At 42.1% G+C, this 22,994-nt stretch overlaps 1 protein-coding gene across 1 annotated transcript; it reads right to left on the bottom strand.

Moving 5' to 3' along the window:
* Positions 1-20,587: 20,587 nt before the first annotated feature.
* On the bottom strand, positions 20,588-22,179 carry LRRC30 (leucine rich repeat containing 30). The gene has a single exon (XM_070421568.1). It carries the CDS (start codon positions 22,177-22,179, stop codon positions 21,274-21,276), a length of 906 nt encoding a protein of 301 aa, XP_070277669.1. The 3' UTR covers positions 20,588-21,273.
* Between the last annotated feature and the right edge of the window lie 815 nt (positions 22,180-22,994).

Below are 22,994 nucleotides of genomic sequence, written 5' to 3'. Positions count from 1 at the left end.
TTTCTATGGTGATATAACATTTTCATTTCAATAATTGAAGGCTTCCTGGACAAGGGAAAAGTATCTTAGGGTAAATCTCAAAAAATATTAAAGAATATCAAAGTATGTCAGTCAGAATAGATATTTTCATGATATTGTTAACATTGACTTAAAGAAACTGTATGGAGAGCCGACGGTGCCTGTGGCTTTGTCCTCAGCACCACCGGCAGAAAGAGTGAGTACCATATAATCTCGCCTTCTCTGAACATTTGGTCAAAAATTGCCTCCTCTGCAACCCCTCCACCCATATTACTCTATACTATTCTCCATAGCAGTGAAGTAACATATGATGGTTATAATGCATAATGATGTAATGAACACTCAGAAACACTGTATGTTACCAATAACATGTTTTTATTTTGTTTGGGGATCTTGAAACAAATGAATAGACTCACAGACAAAAAGTCAAGTGTTCAAATTGATACCTATGCATATATGTTCTTGTTTTACAGCTTTCCCAATCCCAGAATGCCTTGAGGGTCCCAGAGGCGACAAGGCGGCTGATCGGTTGCCAGCATCTGCTATTCCAGAAGAACATCGTAAAACAGTTGTTTTAGCCACTTCTGCAAAGTAAGAGAACATGGTTCTTGCCAGCTCCTGGTCAAAACAGAAACATTTCAGTGATGCAGCCAGTAAAACTGTTAGTCGCTCTCCTCTGGAGGCTGTGACAAAACCCTGCGTTGCCTGCAAATATCAGGATTAACTGTTTTCCAGCCTTTGATAGATATTTGGCCACTGTCCCAAACATGTCATTGGCATCCCCTATTTTTATCAGCCAGAAAGACTGTAGATGAAACTCTGGAACTACCACACAGGCAGATATATGCTATCTGAGTCTGGTTAATTAGATAATTTTTATCACCTAAATGCATTAACCAATAACCCCAAAATTCATCCAGGCATGAAAGAACTGATGAATGATTTGTGCCAAGAGCCATCTCTGCAGCCTCCCATTTGGTTTTCAGCTTTCTTTGAGAGTGGGAGGCATAAGTGGTGAGTTCAGAGAGGTGGTGGGGAGGGCGGGCTGAGGTATCCTAGAGTGACTGGCAGGTGGCAGAAGCAACACCCCTCCATGTCACACACAGTAAGCAGGTCCTCAGTGAGTTCACAATTGTCCTGTGGAAGGACTTCGCAGCCAGCAAAGGGATCCGAGCGGACATAGTGACAATTCAATCGTTTTTGTCTCCCTTAGAAGTAGTACTGCTTAATTATCAAATGAAAACAATCCAGAAATGGATACCAGCTACTTAACACATAAATTAATAACAGTGCTGTGAGTCAGTTATCAAAGCAGTTTGGTCTTGGAATAACAATTCTATTTTATGTGAGCCTGGGAATTCTGAATAAAGGCTTCTTTTCTCTTTTCCTCTCTTTTTTTGTCTTTTATGCCTCTAAATAGAAACCTGAAAGTTGACAAAGCCTCAGCTGTCCCAGTTTTGTGAAAAAGCAAATTAACCACCAGGCTGGGGCATGTCTATTGCGTGTCTCCTCTGTTCAGATACCAAATTGCAAGGTGGAAGATAAGCAGAGGTACTTTACCAACCTTTTCCACCAGAGCAAGGGATGTGCAGGGAGCACATGCAAATTCTGTCCACGAGGGAGAGAACAAGAGAATATTTTACGAAACTACTTCTTTGTTCATCAGAGGAAAGCGTTCTGGACTAAGGAGTAAATCCCACCACCCTGAGAAGACCATGAAAGAGGATCTCCCTTCCCTGACTCTGGGGGATCCATGAATTAAGAGAGAATCCTTCTAGCATGTTCAACCATTCAGCCACCTCATCGGGGAGTGCTTTCGGTTAATAAATGCAAGCATTCTAACATTACTGGTGGGATTATTACATCGTGTTGAATATTTAATTTATCTGACATCACCCTACTGACTCACTGCGATAATTGATTAAATCTGCTTCCTAGTAACACAATCTGATCGTTTTTCACAGCTGGGCTCGACTTTCAGTGTCCTCTTCTGCCATACCTGCAAACTCATTTCCTCCTTCTGCATCCATCTGTTTCCTATTTCCCATGAGTGGGAGCTGGTGAATCCTGGCTACATGAATGGAGCAGGTGGATATGCTGAGCGTCAATGGGGAGGGGGTTAAAGGGGGTGGGACATTAAAAGCTGGTATAGATGGATATCTGGTCAATCTGTCAGACAGAGTCAGGCCTCAGGCAATAAGCAAGGAAATAAAGGGCCATCACCAAGACCAGATGCCTGAGGTTGCAGCAGGCAAATGATGACTTTCATCCTTGGAGTAGTTGGCACACCAAGTCTGAAATCATCAACAAGGTTGGTCCCGCTGAGAGCTTGTTAATAGACAGAGCAATGCACCTTTTGCCTCTATCTTCCAAGATTGATTCATTCTAAGCCAGATTACTTTATCTGTTCATTCAGTGACTATTCATAGGCACTACGACAGGACAGCTATTTTAGAAACAATGGTGATCAAGGAAGCGTTCCAGAAATCATGGACTTATACAGACAGGTCGAATCAGTGCCTCTTACCTTGTGCCAGGTGCGTTAGAGAGATCATTTGTAATCCTTCCAGCAGCCCTGCAACAATAGGTATTACCATCACTATGTGATAGATGAGATGTTAAATACCACTTGTGAGTTCACACAGCCAGGAAGTTGTGACTCGGGTCTGTGCTTTTTGTAATAGAAGGGGATCCTACTCACCCTAAATAAAGTGTAATGGCTGTTACCCTTCATAAAGAGTCAGAAGGTAGTGCATACCTACCTAGGACTTCCTGTTGAAGGAGTTTTTTACATTATACTTTATTTTATGGATCACTGAGTTCTAAAGGGAGGGGTTGATATCTGTGTCCTTAGGTTCTTTAGTTGAAATCCTCTTTCACTGTATTCACACCCCTTACACCTCCATCCATAAGGATATTGGGTCTCTTCCAGGCTTCTGTGGAGAGGAAAATATGGTTATGGGTCAAAATATTTCAGATCAATTGGAGACTTTTGTCATTTTTCAGAAATTTTAGTTACTTGGACATAAAGCCCATTTCTACCACTGGGAGTCAAGATGGGCATGTTCAGGGCTTTGCATGTGGTGTGAGGTGGGTGTAATTCTATCCCCATCTCAGAGACGAGCCCGCAGAGGTCTGAGCTCATGTGAAACTTTGTAAATGTAATTGGAGTATTATATTGAAGCATTTTTATTTGTAAAATACAGGCCATCCTTTCAATCCCAGTCCTAATTTCATCAGAAGCCCTTTTCTGTTTAATGGAGACCAAGCACAGCCGGCAGCAGCATTTAAATGATGGCAAGGTCATTGCTGGGTGGCCTTAGTTTTTTATAGCTAGACACATTACCACCCCTCACCAGTGGCACTATTTCTTCAATTACTACTCCCTCATGGTTTTCTGAGTGAATTCTTTTGATTAGATCCAGCAGGGTAGATTACACTGAGAAATGAGGAATATCTTACAAGCAGTTAACTGATCTGCTGTGACCTCAGAATAGAAAAGGAGAGAAACAATGCTATTCTGTAACTTACATATCAAAAAAGAACAATCATCTTCCAATTAAATAAATGTATGTCTAGCAATGTGTTCTGAACTATTTAAAAATAGGATAGCATACCAAAAGCTGGATAAAAGTGGATATAACAAAATATGAGTAGTGTGTTTTTCTGGATGGTGGGAGTAGGGGTGATATCACTCTTATTGATACTTTTTCATTTAATTTAATGTATGTAGTGAACATGTAATAATATTATAATCAGAACACACACAATAAATTTACATTATGTTGAATCTTAATTTACGAAATGTTACCAAAAAACATTCCCATTTAAATGTATGTTATGACCACATGAAGTTACTTAAAAGCTAGATGGAGATATAAGTCTACATTCCCATAACATCTTGATTATCTGGTCCAGCATAAAACATAAAAAAAAATCTGGGTATTGTATTTTTAAAAATTATTTTATTTTAATTGATTGATTTGAGAATAAACATGATTTGTTGATTGTGTATCTTGACTGGGGATTAAACCTGCAGCCATGGAATATCTGGATGACACTCTAACCAACTGAGCTACTCAGCCAGGGCCTAAAAATTATTTTAGATGCATGCAGCAGTGACCTGGCAAGTGGGAATTTAGAAAAGGAAGGGAACCTATGAGGCTTATATTTTCCAACCAAAGTATTTGCCAGACCTAGATAAACCTGAGGTTAAATTTCTATAGCTTTTTGGAGCATGAGGAAAGGGGACAGAGCCTGGGGTCTGCCCTAGGTGAGAGGTATGTCCCTTTTCCTGCAAAAAACCTCAACTGTAACCAAATGGCTAACCATCAAGATAAATGTGAACTGGGAAGAAACCTACATTCCTCTCCTCAGTGGATACTATAGAAATGTTCAGTCTTGAAGATTTGGGCTGGGTAGAAAAAATAATCTCCATCTAGAATTTATACAACATGCTGGGCCTCAAGCAGGTATGCAACCCAAATTTGCACCAAATGGGTAGCCCAAAGCTTTAATCCTATACATCACCTTAAAGCCATCCCTGATACGTGAGGGACCCAGGAAGGAGCAGAAGCAGATGCAGATCCTTTCTGGATAAACCCTCCCCACCTTCAACCTGGCTGTCAAAGGATTCCTTCAGTTTCTTCAGAGAAAGCCCACAGTAAAAAAAGGAAACGATGATTATTTCTGTTGCAATAGGCAACAGAAACAAAAATTAGCAGAACAGAGATAAAACATTAGATATTGGAATTATCAGACAATGGATTATAAAAAAGGATGTTTAAAAGACATGGAAAGAAAAAGGATTAAAAATAGTAATGAGAAAAATATCAGAAAGAAAGGCCTAGGACAGTGGTCGGCAAACTCATTAGTCAACAGAGACATATATCAACAGTACAACGATTGAAATTTCTTTTGAGAGCCAAATTTTTTAAACTTAAACTATAGGTAGGTACATTGTTATTAACTTAATTAGGGTACTCCTAAGCTGGCCTTTGCTAAAAACATCCTCCTCCTCTCCCTCCTCCTCTCCCTCCTCCTCTCCCTCCTCCTCCTCCTCCTCCTCCTCCTCCTCCTCCTCCTTCTTCTTCTTCTTCTTCTTCTTCTTCTTCTTCTTCTTCTTCTCTCTCTCTCTCTCTCTCTCTCTCTCTCTCTCTCTCTCTCTCTCTCTCTCCCTCTCTCTCTCGCCCTCTGGAACCGAGCGTGAGACCCTTCAGTCAGTCCTCAGGCCGACGCTCAAACCAGTCAGAGCTCCTCTCCTCTTTTTCCCTGGAAGAAGGAAAGGAGAAAGGCAGAGGGTTTTGACTCTGTACCAAAAGGAGGGATAAAGAACTCTACTTGGACACAGAGCAGTCCAAGTAAGACTCCGGAGGCTTGAAATAGTGTACAAGTTGGGGAATTATGATGTGTTCCAACCATAAAGTGAAAGAAAGGATGAAAGGAGATGAGGTTGGAGAAAGGGGTCCCAGGCTGTCCTCACATGGAAGTCATTACAAAGCCTCTCTTTCCCACACTCCCTCCTCACTCACTTTCTCCCTTTCACCAGGTTCACCTATTTGCTTTAAAATAACCTCTCAATTGAAAATTGAAAACAATTCAGGCCTTAGTCAGGATTTTCACCTTTATCCTGAGAACAATAGGAAACCTTTGGGCAGACTTAATTAAATGAGTTGTCAGAGCAGATTTTCTTTTTAAGTTTATTCTCATTGCTGCATTGAGAATGGTCTGAGAAGGAATGGACAAGAAAGATTTAGACAGAGCAGTCAGGTGGTGATAGGTAAGAGAGATCATGGTGAACTGAAGTGGTGGTAGCAATAAGATAGAAGGAGTATTGGACAGGTGTGGAAAGTATTTCTAAGGTAGAATTGATAGGTCTTGCTGATGGGTTGCATGATCTTTTACCCTCTCTGCATCCACCCCCTTGCGCATTTAATTTTGAAGTGTCCTCTGCCTCTGTCTCTGGACTTGACCATGTGCCTGGCTTTGGGTAATAGAATGAAGCAGAAGTGCAAGTATGGTGCTTCTAAGTCTACAACTCGAGAGGCCTTGCTCTTTCTTGTGTTTCTGTCATCTCCATGAGGACATTCCTGAGGAAGCCTACTGGCATGGAACAGACACGTGGCAGAGACTTGAAGTGCCCAGTCAGCCCAGTTGAGACTCATCTAGATCAGTGGTTGGCAAAGTCATTAGTCAACAGAGCCAAATATCAACAGTACAACGATTGAAATTTCTTTTGAGAGCCAAACTTTTTAAACTTAAACTATATAGGTAGGTACATTGTTATTAACTTAATTAGGGTACTCCTAAGGCTTAGGAAGAGCCACACTCAAGGGGCCAAAGAGCCGCATGTGGCTTGCGAGCCGCAGTTTGCTGACCACGGGCCTAGGAGATTGGACTAAGATCCAAGAAGAATTTCTAGACATTAAAAACATAACTAGTGAAATTAAAAATTCAGTGATTGTGGTTTAACTGATCAAAACTTAGCTGAAGAGAAATTATTGAACTAGGAGATATACCTGAAGAAATTTTCCAGAATTCAGCCTAGTAAGAAGAAAGTGATTTAAAAAATAAGAAAGAAAAGAGGTTAAGATCTATGATAGAGTGAGAAAAATCTAACACCGAATTGGAGTTGAAACCAGTGTGGTTAGAATTGAGAAAAACAATCATATAACTGCTGAGAATTTTACAAAACTGAGAAAAAACATCAATCTACAAATTTAAGAAGCTAGTGAATCCCAATCAAGCATGATAAATAAAACACTAAGACACACCACAATAAAAGTGAAGACAACAGAAGCAAAGTTGAAAAAAATCATGAAATCAGTCACAGATAAAACAGGAGTTGCCTAAAAAGATAGCAATTAGACTGACAGTTGATTTTTCAAAAACAGCAGTGGAAGACAACATACAGTGGATAAAAGTTTTCAATGTGATAACAGATTATAAGTCAGCTTGGAAAACTTATAATTCAGTAATAAGGACAAATATAAGATATGTTTAGATGAATAAATACTGATATCATTTTCCAATAACTACTAATATACTTGAACCAAAGGAAATTCAAAAGGATGTACACTAGATAAAGGAAAAAAAATGTGATTCCTAGATCAGATGTCTAAGCTACAAGATAGAATGATAAGACAAAAATGGACTAAATATGTGGGCAAAACTAAAACATAAATTGCAGTAAACAATAATAAAAATGTCTTGTGTGATTTATTTTAAAAAGAAAGAGAACACATTCACAATACATAAAGTGCATATGTGTACTACAATGTGAGAAAATGTGTAATCATTAGAAGGGAAAGAGGTAATCATAATTATTTTAAAGACCTTGTAAAGGACTAGAGACATAGATTAACTTTAGACTTTGGCAAGTATGCACTAGAAAAACATATCGCATAACTTCCCAACTAGTATGGAGGGAAAAAAATGAGAAAAATATTTAAATACAAAAGAAGAAAAGAAAGGAAAAATGAAATGTATAGATGGCAAATAGGACAAAATAGCAGAAAAAAATATCTCAATTCCATATGAATTTAGAACAGCAGTTCTGGGACACTATAATCATTAACCTTAGATATGTATACAAAAGGAAAAATCAGAAGCTGATCAGCTGCTTTCCTCAAGCCACTGCTGTGATAGATGGAATGTCTATCTCTTTTGGAACAAATCACTCTTCTTCATGACCACACTATCATCAAAACTTTACTGAAGGAAAGATCACATTCTCAAACACTAAGGAAGTCCTGTGTTCACAAAGGAACAAACCTTAGAATCAATGATACAGTTCACGGATCTGTGTTGCTACTACTCAACTCTGTTGTTGTAATGTGGACCCAGCCAGAAACAACTTAGAAAGAAATGAGCATGCCTGTGTTCCAATAAAACTGTATTTACACAAGCAGGCAGTGAGCCAGAATTGGTCATAATTTGCTGACTCTGATTTAGTTCAAAAGGAACAACAAGAGGAGACAGTATTAATTTGAGCTTTTACACAGACTTGGAAAGTCCCTCCTAAATATGGTTTCTGTGACCCTGTTGACCACATGTAGGGAACTATTTTAGGCAGTAGTGGGAAATTCACACATTGCTTTATGACATCCATGATGCCACAAAGCTACTATCACCAACAGAAGGCATTAAAAGATCTGGTCACTCAATTAGGTGCCATCTTTTGACAAGTGTCCCTCACAGGCACATGCCTAGAGCTGTGCTTAGGCAATGGCTGTGATGTCAGCCCCAGAGGCTATAGACACCCTAGCACAGTAGTGGGATTAGCCTTGTCTAAATGTATTGACAAATATAGTAGAGGACAGGTGGCTCTACCTCATGACTCTTGAAATTAGAGGCACAATAAAAGGATAAGAGGCAAGTGACACTAATCCCTCCAATCACTTAACAAGGAATGCCAGAACAGCATTTCAAACTTTCAACACATGGGGATATATTGCCCCAGAACCACATCCCATAAAGGGGGCAAGCGAATCTCATGTAGAGTCTTGGGATCAGAGCAGGCAGTGGCTAACTTGGACCTCGACAATAAAGGATTTACACAGCCGAGTGAAATAACTTTCAGAGGAGTCTGGGTAGAAACCAGACCCGGAAACAGAACTTGGAGACACTGCAGTGGGGAAATGAAACCCTGCACAAGGAGCCTTAGGAAACATGAAGGCAAAGCCCGGAAGAAAAGGGCCTTGAGCTTGAGTCAACTGCTGGTGAACGAGGCTGTTATGAAACAACAGTGAGGGGTAGAATCGGTCTCTGGGAGTTGGGGTTGGCACATGAGGATTCTGCAGTGGGCCAGCCCCGGGAGCCCTGGTAGAGCTGTTGACCTCTTCCTTCTTCATTGCTGCTCTCTCCCAGTGAGGGGCAAACTGGGAATGGCGAGTCTGGACATGCTCATCTTACAAGGAGATCCCAGGGCACGCAGATTCCCATGGGATGAGACTAAACTTTGCCATACATTTAATTTAATTTTTTTTTACTGAGAATACATAGTGCAAAAAGCATGCTCTATGTCACCAGCCAGAATAACCCATCTGGGACATGCAAGCATCATCCATCACATTTGGCATTTTGATTCAGTGTTCCGTCTGAGGTTTGGAATGACAGAGCTGCCACCATATGTGAAATCTGCTTTCGCTCTGCTTACTGTTTCATTTCATCCTTGATTTACTGTCACTTTCAGAAGTATTGAACGCATTATTGTAGGGTTGAGTTGATGTCTACAACACCTCTTAAACTGTCTTCGATTTTCACAGCTAAATATTTTAAAAGTTGCTGCAACTGAAACCGGAGTGTAAAAATGTTTGCATTTGTTTATTGGGAAAGATAATCAGTATAACATCACTACAATGGCTGAAGACCTGTTTGACTATGGATTGGGACAGGCTGGCGTGTCTAAAGCTCTGGAGCCTGGAATGCAATGGGCTTAATGCAATTAACCACAGTGCTGGGCTTGGACCGTAGACTGGAAGGGTGTCACAGACAGCTCGTTCAGCCTTGACTTCAGCCCACAGAGTCAGACAGAAGATGCCTGTGAGAGATAGACGAGGAGAGGAGGGGCTGCTTAAGTCAGTGGCAGAGGTCTCTCTGCAGCATGCACCCCAGATGGGAATTTCTTTCCCAGCAAACAACAACCAAGTCTGGGAATGTGCCCACAAGAGCAGTGGATGCTCTGGAGCCTGGGGTGGGAGGTGCACATCAGAGTCACCCCAACTCCAGAGTGGTATGAGTTTGGGCATCTACCACTAGGAACTCAAAGGTCATGCTGGGAGAAATATGACCTGGGGGGAATGTGCTGGATGCATCTCAAGTGCAAGTTCTAATATTCCTGGAGGGTTGAACTGCAGGCCATCGTGGCACAAAAACTAAGGGCTCTCTTAGAGGAACACGCTGGTTCTGTTGTAGGAGGGGCCCACTCTAACAGTGAGCGCAGGCACAGGGACGGTGCAAGCGAGAAGAATCAAAGCCGAATGTGCAAGGAAGAGCCCTGCCCAGAAGCGGGCCGCAAAATGCCCCAAAAGCTCTTGTTGGAATGGCAGGAGGAATGAAGATGGACGGAGATCTGCTCACCGCCGGGTCCTTCATTTACCAGTTCGTGACTCCTTCTGGAAGCTTGTGAAGTCCAACCTGCTTCAGGTTTCACCATCTCCCACGCACCTCCTTTCTCTTCTTTTCTCCAGCTTTGACTCCCACTGACTTCTGATTCTCCCCTGGGGTCCCTGCCTTAGATGAACGTTCAAGTGGATCCTGAAATTTCCCTCAGGCAGGATCATAGTGGTGCTCCTGAGATGAGCGCAGTGCTGCCCCCAGCAGGCTGAGAGAGGCATCACTCCCTCCTGGCTCAGCGTTCCTGACCCATAACTGTGGGCACCCTTTGTGTCCCACTCTCCACATTTATGGAGAATAACCAATGAATAGGGTTCTTGCAGAGATCGATTGGAAGATATAAATCACTATACAGTTTCTGAGTGTAAATCAGTTCCTACATGAGGATTCACCAACACCAATTTTGGGGGAATTAGTAGTAATACCAAAAACTACCATGTTCTTGGTTGAATATTAATGATCTCTTTCTTAAATACACATTCAGATGTACAAACTGAATTTAATCATCAATAAACTACATAGCTCTCTTTACTTCAATCATTTCTTATAAAGTTTTGAGCTAAATCTTTTGTGTGCTATTAAGGGGAGGTATCTAAGCAAAATGAGGGGGTCCCTATAGTCACAATGCCCTCCCTGGGTAGATCAGGGAAACACACCTGAGAGACCACATAGAACAGTGGAATCAGACAGACCTGTGGCCATTGCCAAGCTAACTTCCCTTACTAGATTGACAAGTAACTTAAGCTCTCCAAGGCTCAGTTTTCCAACCTGTAAAATAGGGTAATAATCATGTAAGAATTAAGTACACCTGACTCATGGTAACTACTCAATAAATGGTACCTGTGTTTGTGTTATTATCATATTTAATCATTATTTTATTTATTCTGCATACCACCAACTCGAAAACATAGTAGCTAAATTGCAGCAATTAGATAATGCCCTCTGACAAACAGTAAATGAGAAGATACTGACAATGGTGACCATTCTGTCCCCAAGCTAATCATTTATTTATTTGATTCATGACTGTGAGTTTAATTATGTATGCACTGTTAATGTTAAAGTTAACCTAAATAAGTGATGAGTGCTTTCATATGTTGAGTTACTTTCAAGTACAATATATTTTAACAAAAGTAACTTTGTTTTATATTAAAAGGTACTTCCTAATTGGGGATTCACATGTATCAGTTGATTGATTTAAGAAAATTTCAACTATGGCACAATTTCCAAATTAATGATTTCTAATAATTAGAAATTAATGAATTCTATACAATGTATTAAGTACTTAATGTGGACCAGAAAAAAGTTATATGCAGCAGTGAAATAAGGCAGCAATGTTGCTTATTGTTATGCATTGGGAAACATATTATATGAGTTATATGTCTGTATCACTACATGTGTAATTACATATACATTAATTATATGTGTACACAAGCACATGCATATAATTTAAGTTATGGTAAGTACTATGAAGGAAAAGTGGAAGGTCATAGAAAGTTTTTCTGAGAAAGTATATTTGAATTGAACCCTGAAGGATAACTAGGCTTTGGCCTGCAAGATCATTCCAGGGAGAGGGAGCAGTGTGTTTGAAAGTCCGAAGATAGGACCAGTGCTCAGAAAATATTCAGGAACCAAGGAAGGCTGGTATGGGTACACATTCGTGAGAGAACAGAGTGGTGGGCAATGGATCGGAAGAAAGAGAGCTTGAGTTTGCAAAGCCTTGTAGAGCATGTTAAGAATCTGAATTTTATTGCAAGTACATATTGGGGGACTTCAAGCAGGGGTCCAACATGATCCCATTGCATTTTTTAAATCCTTCTTTGTGCCTGTGTGGAGAAGGGATGAAAAGGGGCTGAGAGGAGGAACTAGGGAGATCAGAAAGAGACATGATGGCGGCTTAGTCAGGCCGATAGGAGAAATGGAAAGAAGGATTTTGGAGGTAGAATCTCAGAACTGGGTGACAAATTAGATGAAAGGATTAGAGAGGGAGATGGCCAGAATGAATTCCAGGTTCCTATGTGGAAAACAAGGGGGAAGAATAATATTTAAGAGAAAATTATCAAGAAACCAATTGACAGCCCTAACCGGTTTGGCTCAGTGGATAGAGCGTCAGCCTGCGGACTCAAGGGTCCCAAGTTCGATTCCGGTCAAGGGCATGTACTTTGGTTGTGGGCACATCCCCAGTAGGGGGTGTGCAGGAGGCAGCTGATGGATGTTTCTAACTCTCTATCCCTCTCCCTTCCTCTCTGTAAAAAAAAATCAATAAAATATATTTGAAAAAAAAAAAAAGAAACCAATTGACTGGACTGTTTTCATATGGGTGAGCCCCTGTTACTGCAAGTACTTGAGCATAAATCTTTTTTTTTTAAAATATGTATGGAGAAATTCAGATTAGATGAATTTTAAGGTCTGTTTAGTTTAATCCTAAAGTTTGCAGCCATTGCAAGAATGTTAGTCTGATAATATTTAGAAAAGAAAAATAAATGTTTAGCCATCCCTTGAGCTATGGAATTGGGTACAGCTTATAATTTTTTTAATGTATTTTATTGATTTTTTTACAGAGAGGAAGGGAGAGGGACAGAGAGTTAGAAACATCGATGAGAGAGAAACATCGATCAGCTGCCTCCTGCACACCCCCCACTGGGGATGTGCCCGAAACCAAGGTACATGCCCATGACCAGAATCGAACCTGGGACCCTTCAGTCTGCAGGCCAACGCTCTATCCACTGAGCCAAACCGGATAGGGCAGCTTATAATTTTTATAACATTTGATATCAAATTAATTGCCACTGCTCTGCATTACACAATATTGTTACATTATGTAAAAATTAGAGTTTTGAAAAGATGTGAAGTAATGTGGTAACATTATCATAAAGCCTTAGTTTTGCACAAAATTCAAAATAATGTCAATCCCCTAAGTTAAAAAAAAATTAAAATTTGTGGTTTCAAAGCTGATAAATCCTGTGAGTTTTGAATTGTGTTTCATTTTAGCTGTATTTAATTTTAGCTGGTAAACAAAATACTGATCACTCTTGTCTCAAATTCATGATGAACTATGATACTTTTGAATTAAGAAAGGTATAGAGGAAAATATCCTCACTTAGAGTGAGGCTTTCTATGTGGCAGAATTATAAGACTTTACCTAGAAATCACCTGCCCAGCCCACATAGATGTAGATTTATACAGATGCTATACATCCAATAGAATTAGTGAATCATCTTTTCCTCTAAATATTTTATATATATTCACAAATGTATTATTTTTAGAGGTTCTTATTTCTCTTCCTCTGTCTCTCATTTTTCCAAAATATAGATTTAAAGTAAGTTATTAGCAAGTTTGTAGACAGTTTTTAAACTGTAGTGATACGTGGGTAGAAAAGCAAGCATCAAATCGGAAATTGCTCCCTACATTTCTATTCCACGAAGGAGGAGGAACTGCAAGAAGGGGAAAGCCTGTCATCATCAAAACACATGTGGGGAAAATAATTTCCCAGTGTGGAGATAAAGTTCTGTGAGCTGTCTCTACAGTTCGAGGTAGGAGTATCGAATCTATTCAAAAGCCCTTGAATTAGCAGGATATAAAAGACAATCAGATTATCTGACCAATGTGAGGGAGAAATATGTGCACGTACATACCCGTAGAACTTTTTCTTTGTTTTTCAAAACTATTCGACATTGTGTTTTACTTTTTTTCAAATATCCTGTGCCAAAAAAAAAAAGAAAGAAAGAAAGAGAAAAAGAAAATAAAAGAAAGAAACAATGGCTCATATCCTGCATTGGTCCCAGAAAGGGAGACCCTCTCTCAGTGACTTGTGTGAAAACAGACCATCATGTATACTGTATGAGGCAGTGTCTTCCCCACATGTAAGAATAAGAATGGGAAGCACCATAATTCCTCTGTGTGCATAACTTTATGGTGCTTCCATGCCTGTGGAGAGAATATGAGATGAAGCCAAAATAAAGGATATTATTTACTTAGAGTTTTGAAAGAAAGCTGTTTGCTTCTGCTTAAATAGGAGAGAAATGAGTGATTCAGATCAAGAGCTCAACTCACTCTTTGGAACACATTATGCTTTTTTTTTAAACAGGAAAGATTTCAGCTCTAAATTCCCCAAAAATATTATTGAATCAAATCCAATGAGGTTTTTAAAAAAAATAAAAAACAGATAATTAGGAATTCCTTCTCTTCCAAAACCATAGAAGTTTTAAATCAATCAATCAACAAAGTGAAGCAGGAATATTACCTCTGATCCCCCAATCCAATAAAAAGTTAGAGATGGAATCCAGACAGTTTGGAAGTCTGCAAACTTCTACTAGTAGATTCACCCTTAATAAATGCTTAGTTCTTAGAATCTGCTGGCTTAAGAGTTATGTATAGATGAGATCTCTGGCAGGGGTTACTAATATCTGGAACTGACAAAGAGCAAGTTTTGGGTTTTAAGGGAATTGTATTGCCAAAGAAACTACAAGACTGGTCTGCAAAAGCCTGTGGCTATCTGAAACTTAAAGTAATCCCCAGCCTCCTAAACCTTCACCAACGAGTAACCAGCTTTGCCCACTTCATCTGTGGCATCAAGGATAAAGGACAAGAAAACTCCCAAAGGGCCAGGAAGGACAATCCACAGTGGAATTGCTCCAAGCACCACAGTCTAACCTAGGGGTCCCTGCACAGACAGGGCAGAGAGTTTGCAATTCCTGTTGGTGGCATTTGACAGTTGCTATGAGCCAGTGGCTGCTGTATGTTCCTAATTTGTCACTCTTCTGAATGGCAGTTGTTATTGTGGTTACCTACAATAAAATCACCATAAAGCTTATAATAGATAGATAGATAGATAGATAGATACTTAGTTCTTTTTATATCTTTGAAAGTCAACCAAAATTAAATTATTTTTTTATGGTACTGCAAGGGGACATTAAAACACTCATACTGAACGTGACCCATCTCCTCAATGCTTTTTGCTTTTCTTGAGTAATCACAATAATTATAAGCTCAGGTATCTATTTACTGAGGCATTTGATAAGGGGAAGACAAAGCAAAAATATATATATACAGTCTGAATTTCAAAACTGAAAGAAACTTAAAGAGAGTTCACTTTACAGTGAGTTCAATTTCTTGAAAACTGAGGCCCAGAGAGACCAAGTCATCTGTGTAAACTGGTTCACTTTTTCATTAACTCAATGTATTCATTCATTGAATATATTATTATTGAATATCTTCCCTATGCTGGATGCAAAGATAAAAGTGCAGGGGTCCTCAAACTTTTTAAACAGGGGGCCAGTTCACTGTCCCTCAGACCGTTGGAGGGCCGGACTATAGTTTAAAAAAAAACTATGAACAAATTCGTATGCACAGTGCACATATCTTATTTTGAAGTAAAAAAACAAAACGGGAACAAATACAATATTTGTATTTGCATGTGGCCCACGGGCCATAGTTTGAGGACCCCTGGTTTAAAGTCTCAGACAGGGCTAGTCAGGAAAAGCAGCAGCACCAGGTAGCCGCTGAGTCTGGGATACATACAGTGTTCACCATTTTCCAGCGGGCTCATACTGTGCTAGCCCAGGTTCTCTCTGCTCTCTGGTTTGATAGGGAACACCTGGATTGCTGGTTAGATCCAAGAACACCAAGCCCTGCCCTCGACCTCCTTAATCTGAAAGGATACCAAAGAGACCTGGGACTTTAAATTTTTAACAAGTGTCCAGATGAATCTAATCAGGAGGCACTAGCAGAGCTTCACCTGCTGGTCAGTGGCCTCCCACCTTTCACTGCCCTTTTTCAGTTGGTAAGCTCTTCACCCAATTGGCTTAAAAGTCTCATTTCTGACTTTTTAGGTAGGAGCCTATTTCTCAGTTCAGTGTCAGCAACAGATTATCTACTGAGCTTTAAAAACAAATTAAAGAAGTCCTGGCCTCCCTCAGACTAACTATGTCAGAATCCCTCAAATTAAGGCCCAGGGCTTTCTTCCTTTTTTTTTTTTTTTTAGTTCCACGGGGGTTTTGACGAGCAGCAGCTTTGAGGACCACTGCCAACCTTTCTTTCAGAACCCTCAGGAAAGACCTTCCCACACAGTGAGGTAGGAGCGGCTCGGGAGTACCTCTGGAGCCCATGACACATGCTGTCGCCATTATCATAATATGCAGACTTTCCCATCATGGGCCTTCCCAACATCTTAGATTCAGGTAGGTATTATACAGCCGACCATTCTAGGACAGTGAAATTCACAAATTTTCCATCAAGGCATACTAAAACAAGGTAACCGCTGGATCAATAATTGTCATGTTAGATTGTGTGTTCTCCACACCATTTCATCATATCACATGTCTGTCCCTCTGCATCTCACCCACATGCCTTTGTACTTGTTTATGCACCTGTTAAGGCAGTTGTAATCACGGGATTGCATTGTGTTTAGCTGAGCCTCATCTTCTTTGTCCATGGACTTAAGACCCTGTGGAGGATGGGAGCTAGTTCCCAAGCTAAGTCCCCAACACCTGCACCGTCTTAGGATGCACAGGTACTCCGGAAGTACTATGCAATCGACATGGCCAGCTCTCAGCTGGGAGCTTTTCCCACCATCCCATAGGGCTCTTATCTCATGCATGCATATGGTGATGGGCATGATGTTCCAGAGACAGAAGATAATAGACTTCCCCAAAGCATGTCCTGGCACACTGACTTCTAGGAAACTCAAATCACTCAAGAGCAAAGAATGTGGGTGATTATGTGGTGTTCCATTGGCAGCTCTAACTCATACCATCACAGCCAATAGTCTTCTAACTTTCATAGTGTATGTTTCTCACAAAGGTATCAGGAAATACTTTGACACTTCATCTTTTATTTTCTGTCTTGTGCTGAAATAAGGAATAAGTCTAGACACAGTAGAAAATAAGGTCTCTCCTTGCAAGTAGATTCCTATGACACTACTAAAAAAATCTGTATAGCAAGCTTCATGCTAATAGCTTTCCGTTATGCGTTCCTAATGATGTCCCCGCTCCTACAGATTTGTTATTAGCCCTCTTTGCTTCCCTATTATTACTATGCTGTCCTTTTCATTTCTTTTTAAATTAGTAATGCTTTGGATTCAACATGTAACTTGACAGGTAACTTAAAAGGAACACTTGTAAGAAGTTCTTTTCTCAACAAGGTCAAGATTGTTCCCACTATTGTTATAATAGCTTTACTGTTTCTCTATATTTTTATTTTGTTTTCTTAAAATATCCGACGGAGTTGTATTTTGCTGTTCTTGGATGAATGATAATGAGTACTAGTACTTAGTTGCATCATCAAGGGTACTGTTACTTAGTTGCACATTTAATCTAGGCTGGATATTTTGTGTTTCTCAAGTATATGTTACACAGAACTGGAAATCATTCTTTGATGGAGTAAGAAGATAGAGCACATGTGGTTACTGAAGTAGATATGGATGGAATAATTGAGTATTTAGCCAACTTCAAATTGGCTAAATCTAACAGCTCAAATTTTTGCATTTTTTCTCTCTTTCTAGACCATTTCCTGAACTCATCTTCTATTTTTCACCATTTGTAATGGAATCTCAGTGACTCCATTCAGACTCCCCCTAGCCTTTGTATATTACTGAAATGAATCAACCCAGTCCATGTTGATATCTCCACGTGTTTTCCAGTGACCAAGCCCACAGTTCTTTAACCTTCTTCTGTTTTTAATGTACAGCTATCAAGTGTATATTTGGTATATGCTTTGAGGCATATGAATTTTAAAATGCAATAATCCGTTACCAAAAGAAAAGGATTTTGTTTAATGTATCTCTGCAAAGAGTGACAGCATTCCTTCTTTATCTCTTTTCAGCACAAACATGACATCATTGTGAAGTACCGGTGCAGAGTCCTGAAGTCACTCTATCTTTGGTTGTTTCAGAAAGGCAGTCTATTAACGGAAGCCTGAGAATGGAGTACATTTCTTCTATTAACTGTTTATTAAGTCGACAAGCTAAGTAATGACTACATTTTTCTTTCTAATGTACATCAGTTTTATGCATTTAGCAGTATTTTTCCTGGAACAGATGTGTCTTTTCAAAGCTGTCTTTCTTTCCTATGAACATAGGATTTCTTCTTAATTGTATGCTTGTAAGCTGCCACTGCATTCAATAGTGTTTCTGAACACACCACTGAGATTGCTCCGTACCGAGAGCCAAGTGACATGAAAACCACAGTATCATCAAGATTGTGAGCAGCCAGCTCCTGCATCAAGCTCCCAATTAGCTGGTATTCTTTGGCTAAATATATTCTGCAGCCAATGCAGTCATCTCCAGTGCTTTGGTTTCAGAAGCCTTAGAAATACCTGGGAGTTATTTGAATGTGGCAGTATTTGAACTACGACAAGATACCCAAGAAGCACTTCACAGTCAATCAGCAAACTGTAGAGTTTGACAGAGAAACATTGAAGGCAGTATCAAACTCCATCCACGTTCCTGCTTTGAATAACTAAGCAGATTATAATCAGCACTTCCCTTTATCAATAAAAAGGAGCATTCACCAAGAATCAATATCTAAAGAACATTAGGCAACTACTATTACTTTTATGATTTCCTCAATGCTAAGTGTTAACAAAGAAAACCTTGCTGCTATACTTTTTGAAAAGCACCAATGGAAGCCTGACACTATGTTGATAACACTCTTTTTTTTTCACATAAAAAGTATAATGAGCTCTTGGGTCACTTTCAATATATGGTTAGGTTCTTTTTCTGGAGTAAAGTTACTCTGGGGTCAAGTGACTGGAAAAGCAAGGAGAGGAAATAAAGTGATGGCTCAGCAGGAGAAGTGCAGTGCTGCTGTCCCGGCCAGCCTCTCCGCCCACAGCAAGATCATGGAAATTCGGCGGGAGCCCAACTGGTTCTTCAGCAGCGGCCACGGACAGGCGTGATCTGGCACCCACCGGTGTCTGTCTGACAGCTGCCTGTGCTCCAGCCAGCGCTAGGTAAGTGATCCTGCAGAGGCTCGCCCTGCAATTTCTCACTGAGTCATGAGGTCAAGTAAAACCTCCACTGATGTCTTTAATGTCTTTAAATAGTCTTGGCTCTGGCAGGCTAATGTGGGTGAAGATACTGGAGTGTGCCCGTGTATGCCTGGCAGGGAGAGGCAGGTCTCCGGTTGCTGCTGGAGGGGGAATTGAAGAGGGGACTTCAGCTGCCGCCCAGTGACACTGGTAAGATCTGTTTGCAATGGTTTGACAGAGAGCTCATGCGCAAATGTGCTAATGACCTATCGTATCTGATGATAACAACTTTCGTCTTCTGTGAGTGGGAAATTGACTTGGAAGTCTGTTTGGAAAATCACCTATCCTATTAATAAATGATATGGACCCTCTTTGAGCTGCTCTTAGAAGATAGCAGCTCCATACTAAACCTGCCTATGCTCAGACCTAGTGCCCCAGCCCTTTGCTGCTCTTTCCCACGGGGAATAAAGGGAGGAGAGGGAGGAATTAGGGTGCAATGGCTGCAGGGGATAAGGGTTTGACTGATTTCTCCCAGTCCTGTTTTTTTGTTTGTTTGTTTTTTTAATTACTGTTCTTTGTTTATTGAGACCTTGGGGCTTGGTCTAGTCTACAACCATCCAGTGTGTTCCCCTCACTCCAGCCCATCACTTACATTTCTCTTGAGAGGGATCACAGCTTGCTGCACATCACAGGAACCCCCGTGGGTTTCTGTCCTTTTCACCACATTGTGGGCTCCTTGGTAGAAGGAGCAGGGCTTTACTCCTCTCGGGTTCCCGGCCCACAGGAGTGAAGAGATGGTGCTAACAAATATAAGTTTAACTGAATTAAGCCAAGGGGTATTAAGAAGTTAGGCAAGTCTTGGCAGCAAACCCAAATTCTGTCTCAAAATTGTTAGCCCTATTCTACAGTCAAAAGTGCCAAGACACTTGAACAGTGAGCTCTCCATTGACCTGCAGGTGCTGTACTTTCTTCACTGCCACCTCTTCATCCTAATTCTTTAACTCTTAATACACAGTAAATGTTTTAGGGGCTCTCGACTACTGTGACAATAGTAAGACTTAGTGACCCTTGTGGCAGGAACTCTAAAATTGCTCGTCCTGCTATCACATTTAACTGACAGCTGTGTATTTTTATAATTAAAAACAAAACAAATGTAATATTTTACAGCCTTCTATCCTAAGAGCTTTATAAAACGTCACTAAAGTCCTTTTTAAATGGTCATAAGTGAAAGCCAAGTGGCAAATATCGGCCTCCCCTGAATGTTAGAAGGGCAATTACATTTTTTGTGTGACTTGTCTATGCCTTACCTTCTTTTTCCTGCCTTTACGCTATTTTTTTCTCAATTATTATCTCATCTCTGAGAGGGCAGACCCAGTAAGGGAGGAGAAGGGAAGTTAGAAAGGATGACAAGCAGGGCTGGCATCTTTAGGAAAACTCAGGGACATGACTATGGTCAAGAGGATTGGGAAAGAAGGTTGAAACTGCACATTAAAACCGGTGGTTTTTATTATCTAAAAGCCATCATGAGCCAGTCACTCAGCACCACACGTAAACCTGAGCAGCTTGATTGTTACTCTACATCATTTTAGAGACAAGTTTCCTCTGATTGTTCCCCCCTGAACTCGAGGGGAAAGCTCTGCCTGACTTGGTCATCACGAGAAGGGCAGGGCTCCAGCTGGCCCTTTGGTCCCAAGTAAGGCTTGGTCCAGGCTGGCACAGGAGTGTGTCTTGCTGTTGCTACCTGGCCTCCGGTTGCCAATTCAAGGGCTGACATCAGATGTTGCCAATGCCTCACACCATCCTTGGCACATACTTAGTAAATATTTAACTTTTGGATTCTGTTGAATCAGACCTGCTGACCATTATTCCAAGGGCCGAATCCCATTGCTCCTCGGGAAAATTAGAGCAATTATTTCTCTTTGGAGAAAACCGAAGTCCTGTTTCAATTTATATTTAGGATGAGATGACCGTATTTTAGGGTTATTAGGAACATACAGAGTTCAAAGCAAACCCCTGCCTAGAAACCCCTGTCTAGAATGCCACTCAACTACAATTGAGCAAATATTAACACACGTCTTGACCAACCTAACAGTAAGAGGAGAAAGCTCGGACTAGAGAAGTACCCCGTGGGCAGAGTCCGGGTGAGCTGGCTGCTGTTCCCGCCTCCGCGGCCACTCAGCTGTGCTTTTTATCCTTCAGGTAGCTGACCAGCATCTCCAGGCCCCCCTCCACCAGCTCGGGCAGAGGCTTGGCTAACGGGTTGTGGGAAATGTGGAGCCCTTTGTCCATGGGGTTCCAAGCGATCCTCCCCAGTCTGCACAGCAGGTAGAGCTCCTCCGGGAGGGTCTGGATGTCGTTGTCGTTCAGGTTCAGCACCTCCAGGCTGGCGAGGAGGCAGAGCGAGCGCGGGAAGGAGTGGATGCTGTTGTTCTCCGCGATGAAGATCTGAAGGCTGCCCAGGCACTGGATGCTCTCGGCGATGTTCTCCAGGCGATTGGAGCCCACGTGCAGGAAATCCAGCTCCTTCAGCGCAAACACGCAGACGGGGATGTGAGCAAAGCAGTTGTTGCTGAGGTTCAGCTTCCGCAGCCGGGAGAGGTCGGCGAAGCTGGCGGGCAGCTGGGAGAGGCGGTTGTGGGACACGCTCAGGACCTCCAGGCTCCTGCAGGCGCTCAGCTCGGCCGGCAGCTCGCTCAGGCGGTTCATGCTGAGGAACAGCACCTTCAGGCCCTGCAGGAGGCTGACCTCCGCGGGCAGGCTCTTCAGGTGGTTCCCGCACAGGTTCAGCACCACCAGCCTGCTCAGCCGGCCCACCTCGGGGGGCAGAACCCGCAGCTGGTTGTGGGACAGATTGAGCCTCTGGACCTCGGACAAGCCCCACAGAAAGTCGGGGATGTCCGTCATCCCCTTGGTGACCAGGCTGAAGCTGATGTGGCGCAGGCCCCGCTTCAGCAGGGCCCGGGGGTCCCTTCCCGAGAGCAGGGCATCATCCCACGCGGACAACTTCTGCCTCCTCCGCAGGCAGCCCATCCTCCCGGGGCCCTTGTCCTTGCAACCGGCCCTGGACTGCCTGGCCCCCATGTGTTTTTCCCTCCCCCCTCTCCCCCTGGCGCTCAAAGGCTGGGATGAGTCCTACCCCAGCTGCTGAAAGCCTGGCTGGCGCGGGCAGGGAGTGCAGGCGGAGGTGAGGACAGGCCGGCGGGCAGTCACGGGCGGAGGAAGCTCCCGGAGGGTCTGGGTCAGATGTCCTAGAGGAGACGCAGGACAGGCGGTGAGGTTAGATGGTGTCTCTCCGAGCCGCGGGCTGTAATGATATACTCGTCCCTGCGGCGGCTGCGGAACTGAACCCTTCACTCCCTCTGTTTGTTGCAAGGCAGCTGTCACTGTCATTCTGCCCGGGGTTAACCAGGCTGGTGTGTGCAAACAGGTCACAGGGAGGCTTTATGTAACTCCCCCTCTCCGCTTAGCTTGGGTACCACAGCTGAGCGGGGCGATTAACAAGCCCACCCCCCAAAAGAAGCAAAGAGGAAGAATAACGCAGGCCACGCAAGCCCAGGCTCCACGGTGGCCGACTCATCAGGGCTCCAGAGCGAAACTGGACTAAATCCTGGTGACAGAGTTTGTTTCCAAAGCTAAGGATCCTCAGATGATAGACTCACTCATTTCAACTTTGGTGAGTTGTGTAGTTGTGGAAACGTAACAGAAGTGGCCGGGACACCTGGAATCCTCCAGGCCAGAGGTCTTACAGGATGCTTGTCAGTGAGGAGAGAAGAAAGGGGGTCCAGACCCCCACTCCCATTTCAACCAGAGAGCTCTGGGGACCTCTGTTTTACAGGGGCTTCCGAGTGGGGTGCCCTTTAAATGTCTGAACAGCCTCTTAAGTGGCTGCCTTGGTA

The sequence above is a fragment of the Myotis yumanensis genome, unplaced genomic scaffold (genome assembly GCF_028538775.1).
Source record: "Myotis yumanensis isolate MYYU_CA2020_CCGP unplaced genomic scaffold, mMyoYum1.0.hap1 SCAF_7, whole genome shotgun sequence".
NCBI lineage: Eukaryota > Metazoa > Chordata > Mammalia > Chiroptera > Vespertilionidae > Myotis > Myotis yumanensis.
Note: the sequence above shows the minus strand (reverse complement) of the source record. Positions and strands in the feature narration are given on the sequence as shown.

Excerpts from the sequence above, each read along its gene's own strand:
- LRRC30 (XM_070421568.1), bottom strand. The coding sequence starts at position 22,179 with ATGGGGGCCAGGCAGTCCAGGGCCGGTTGCAAGGACAAGGGCCCCGGG.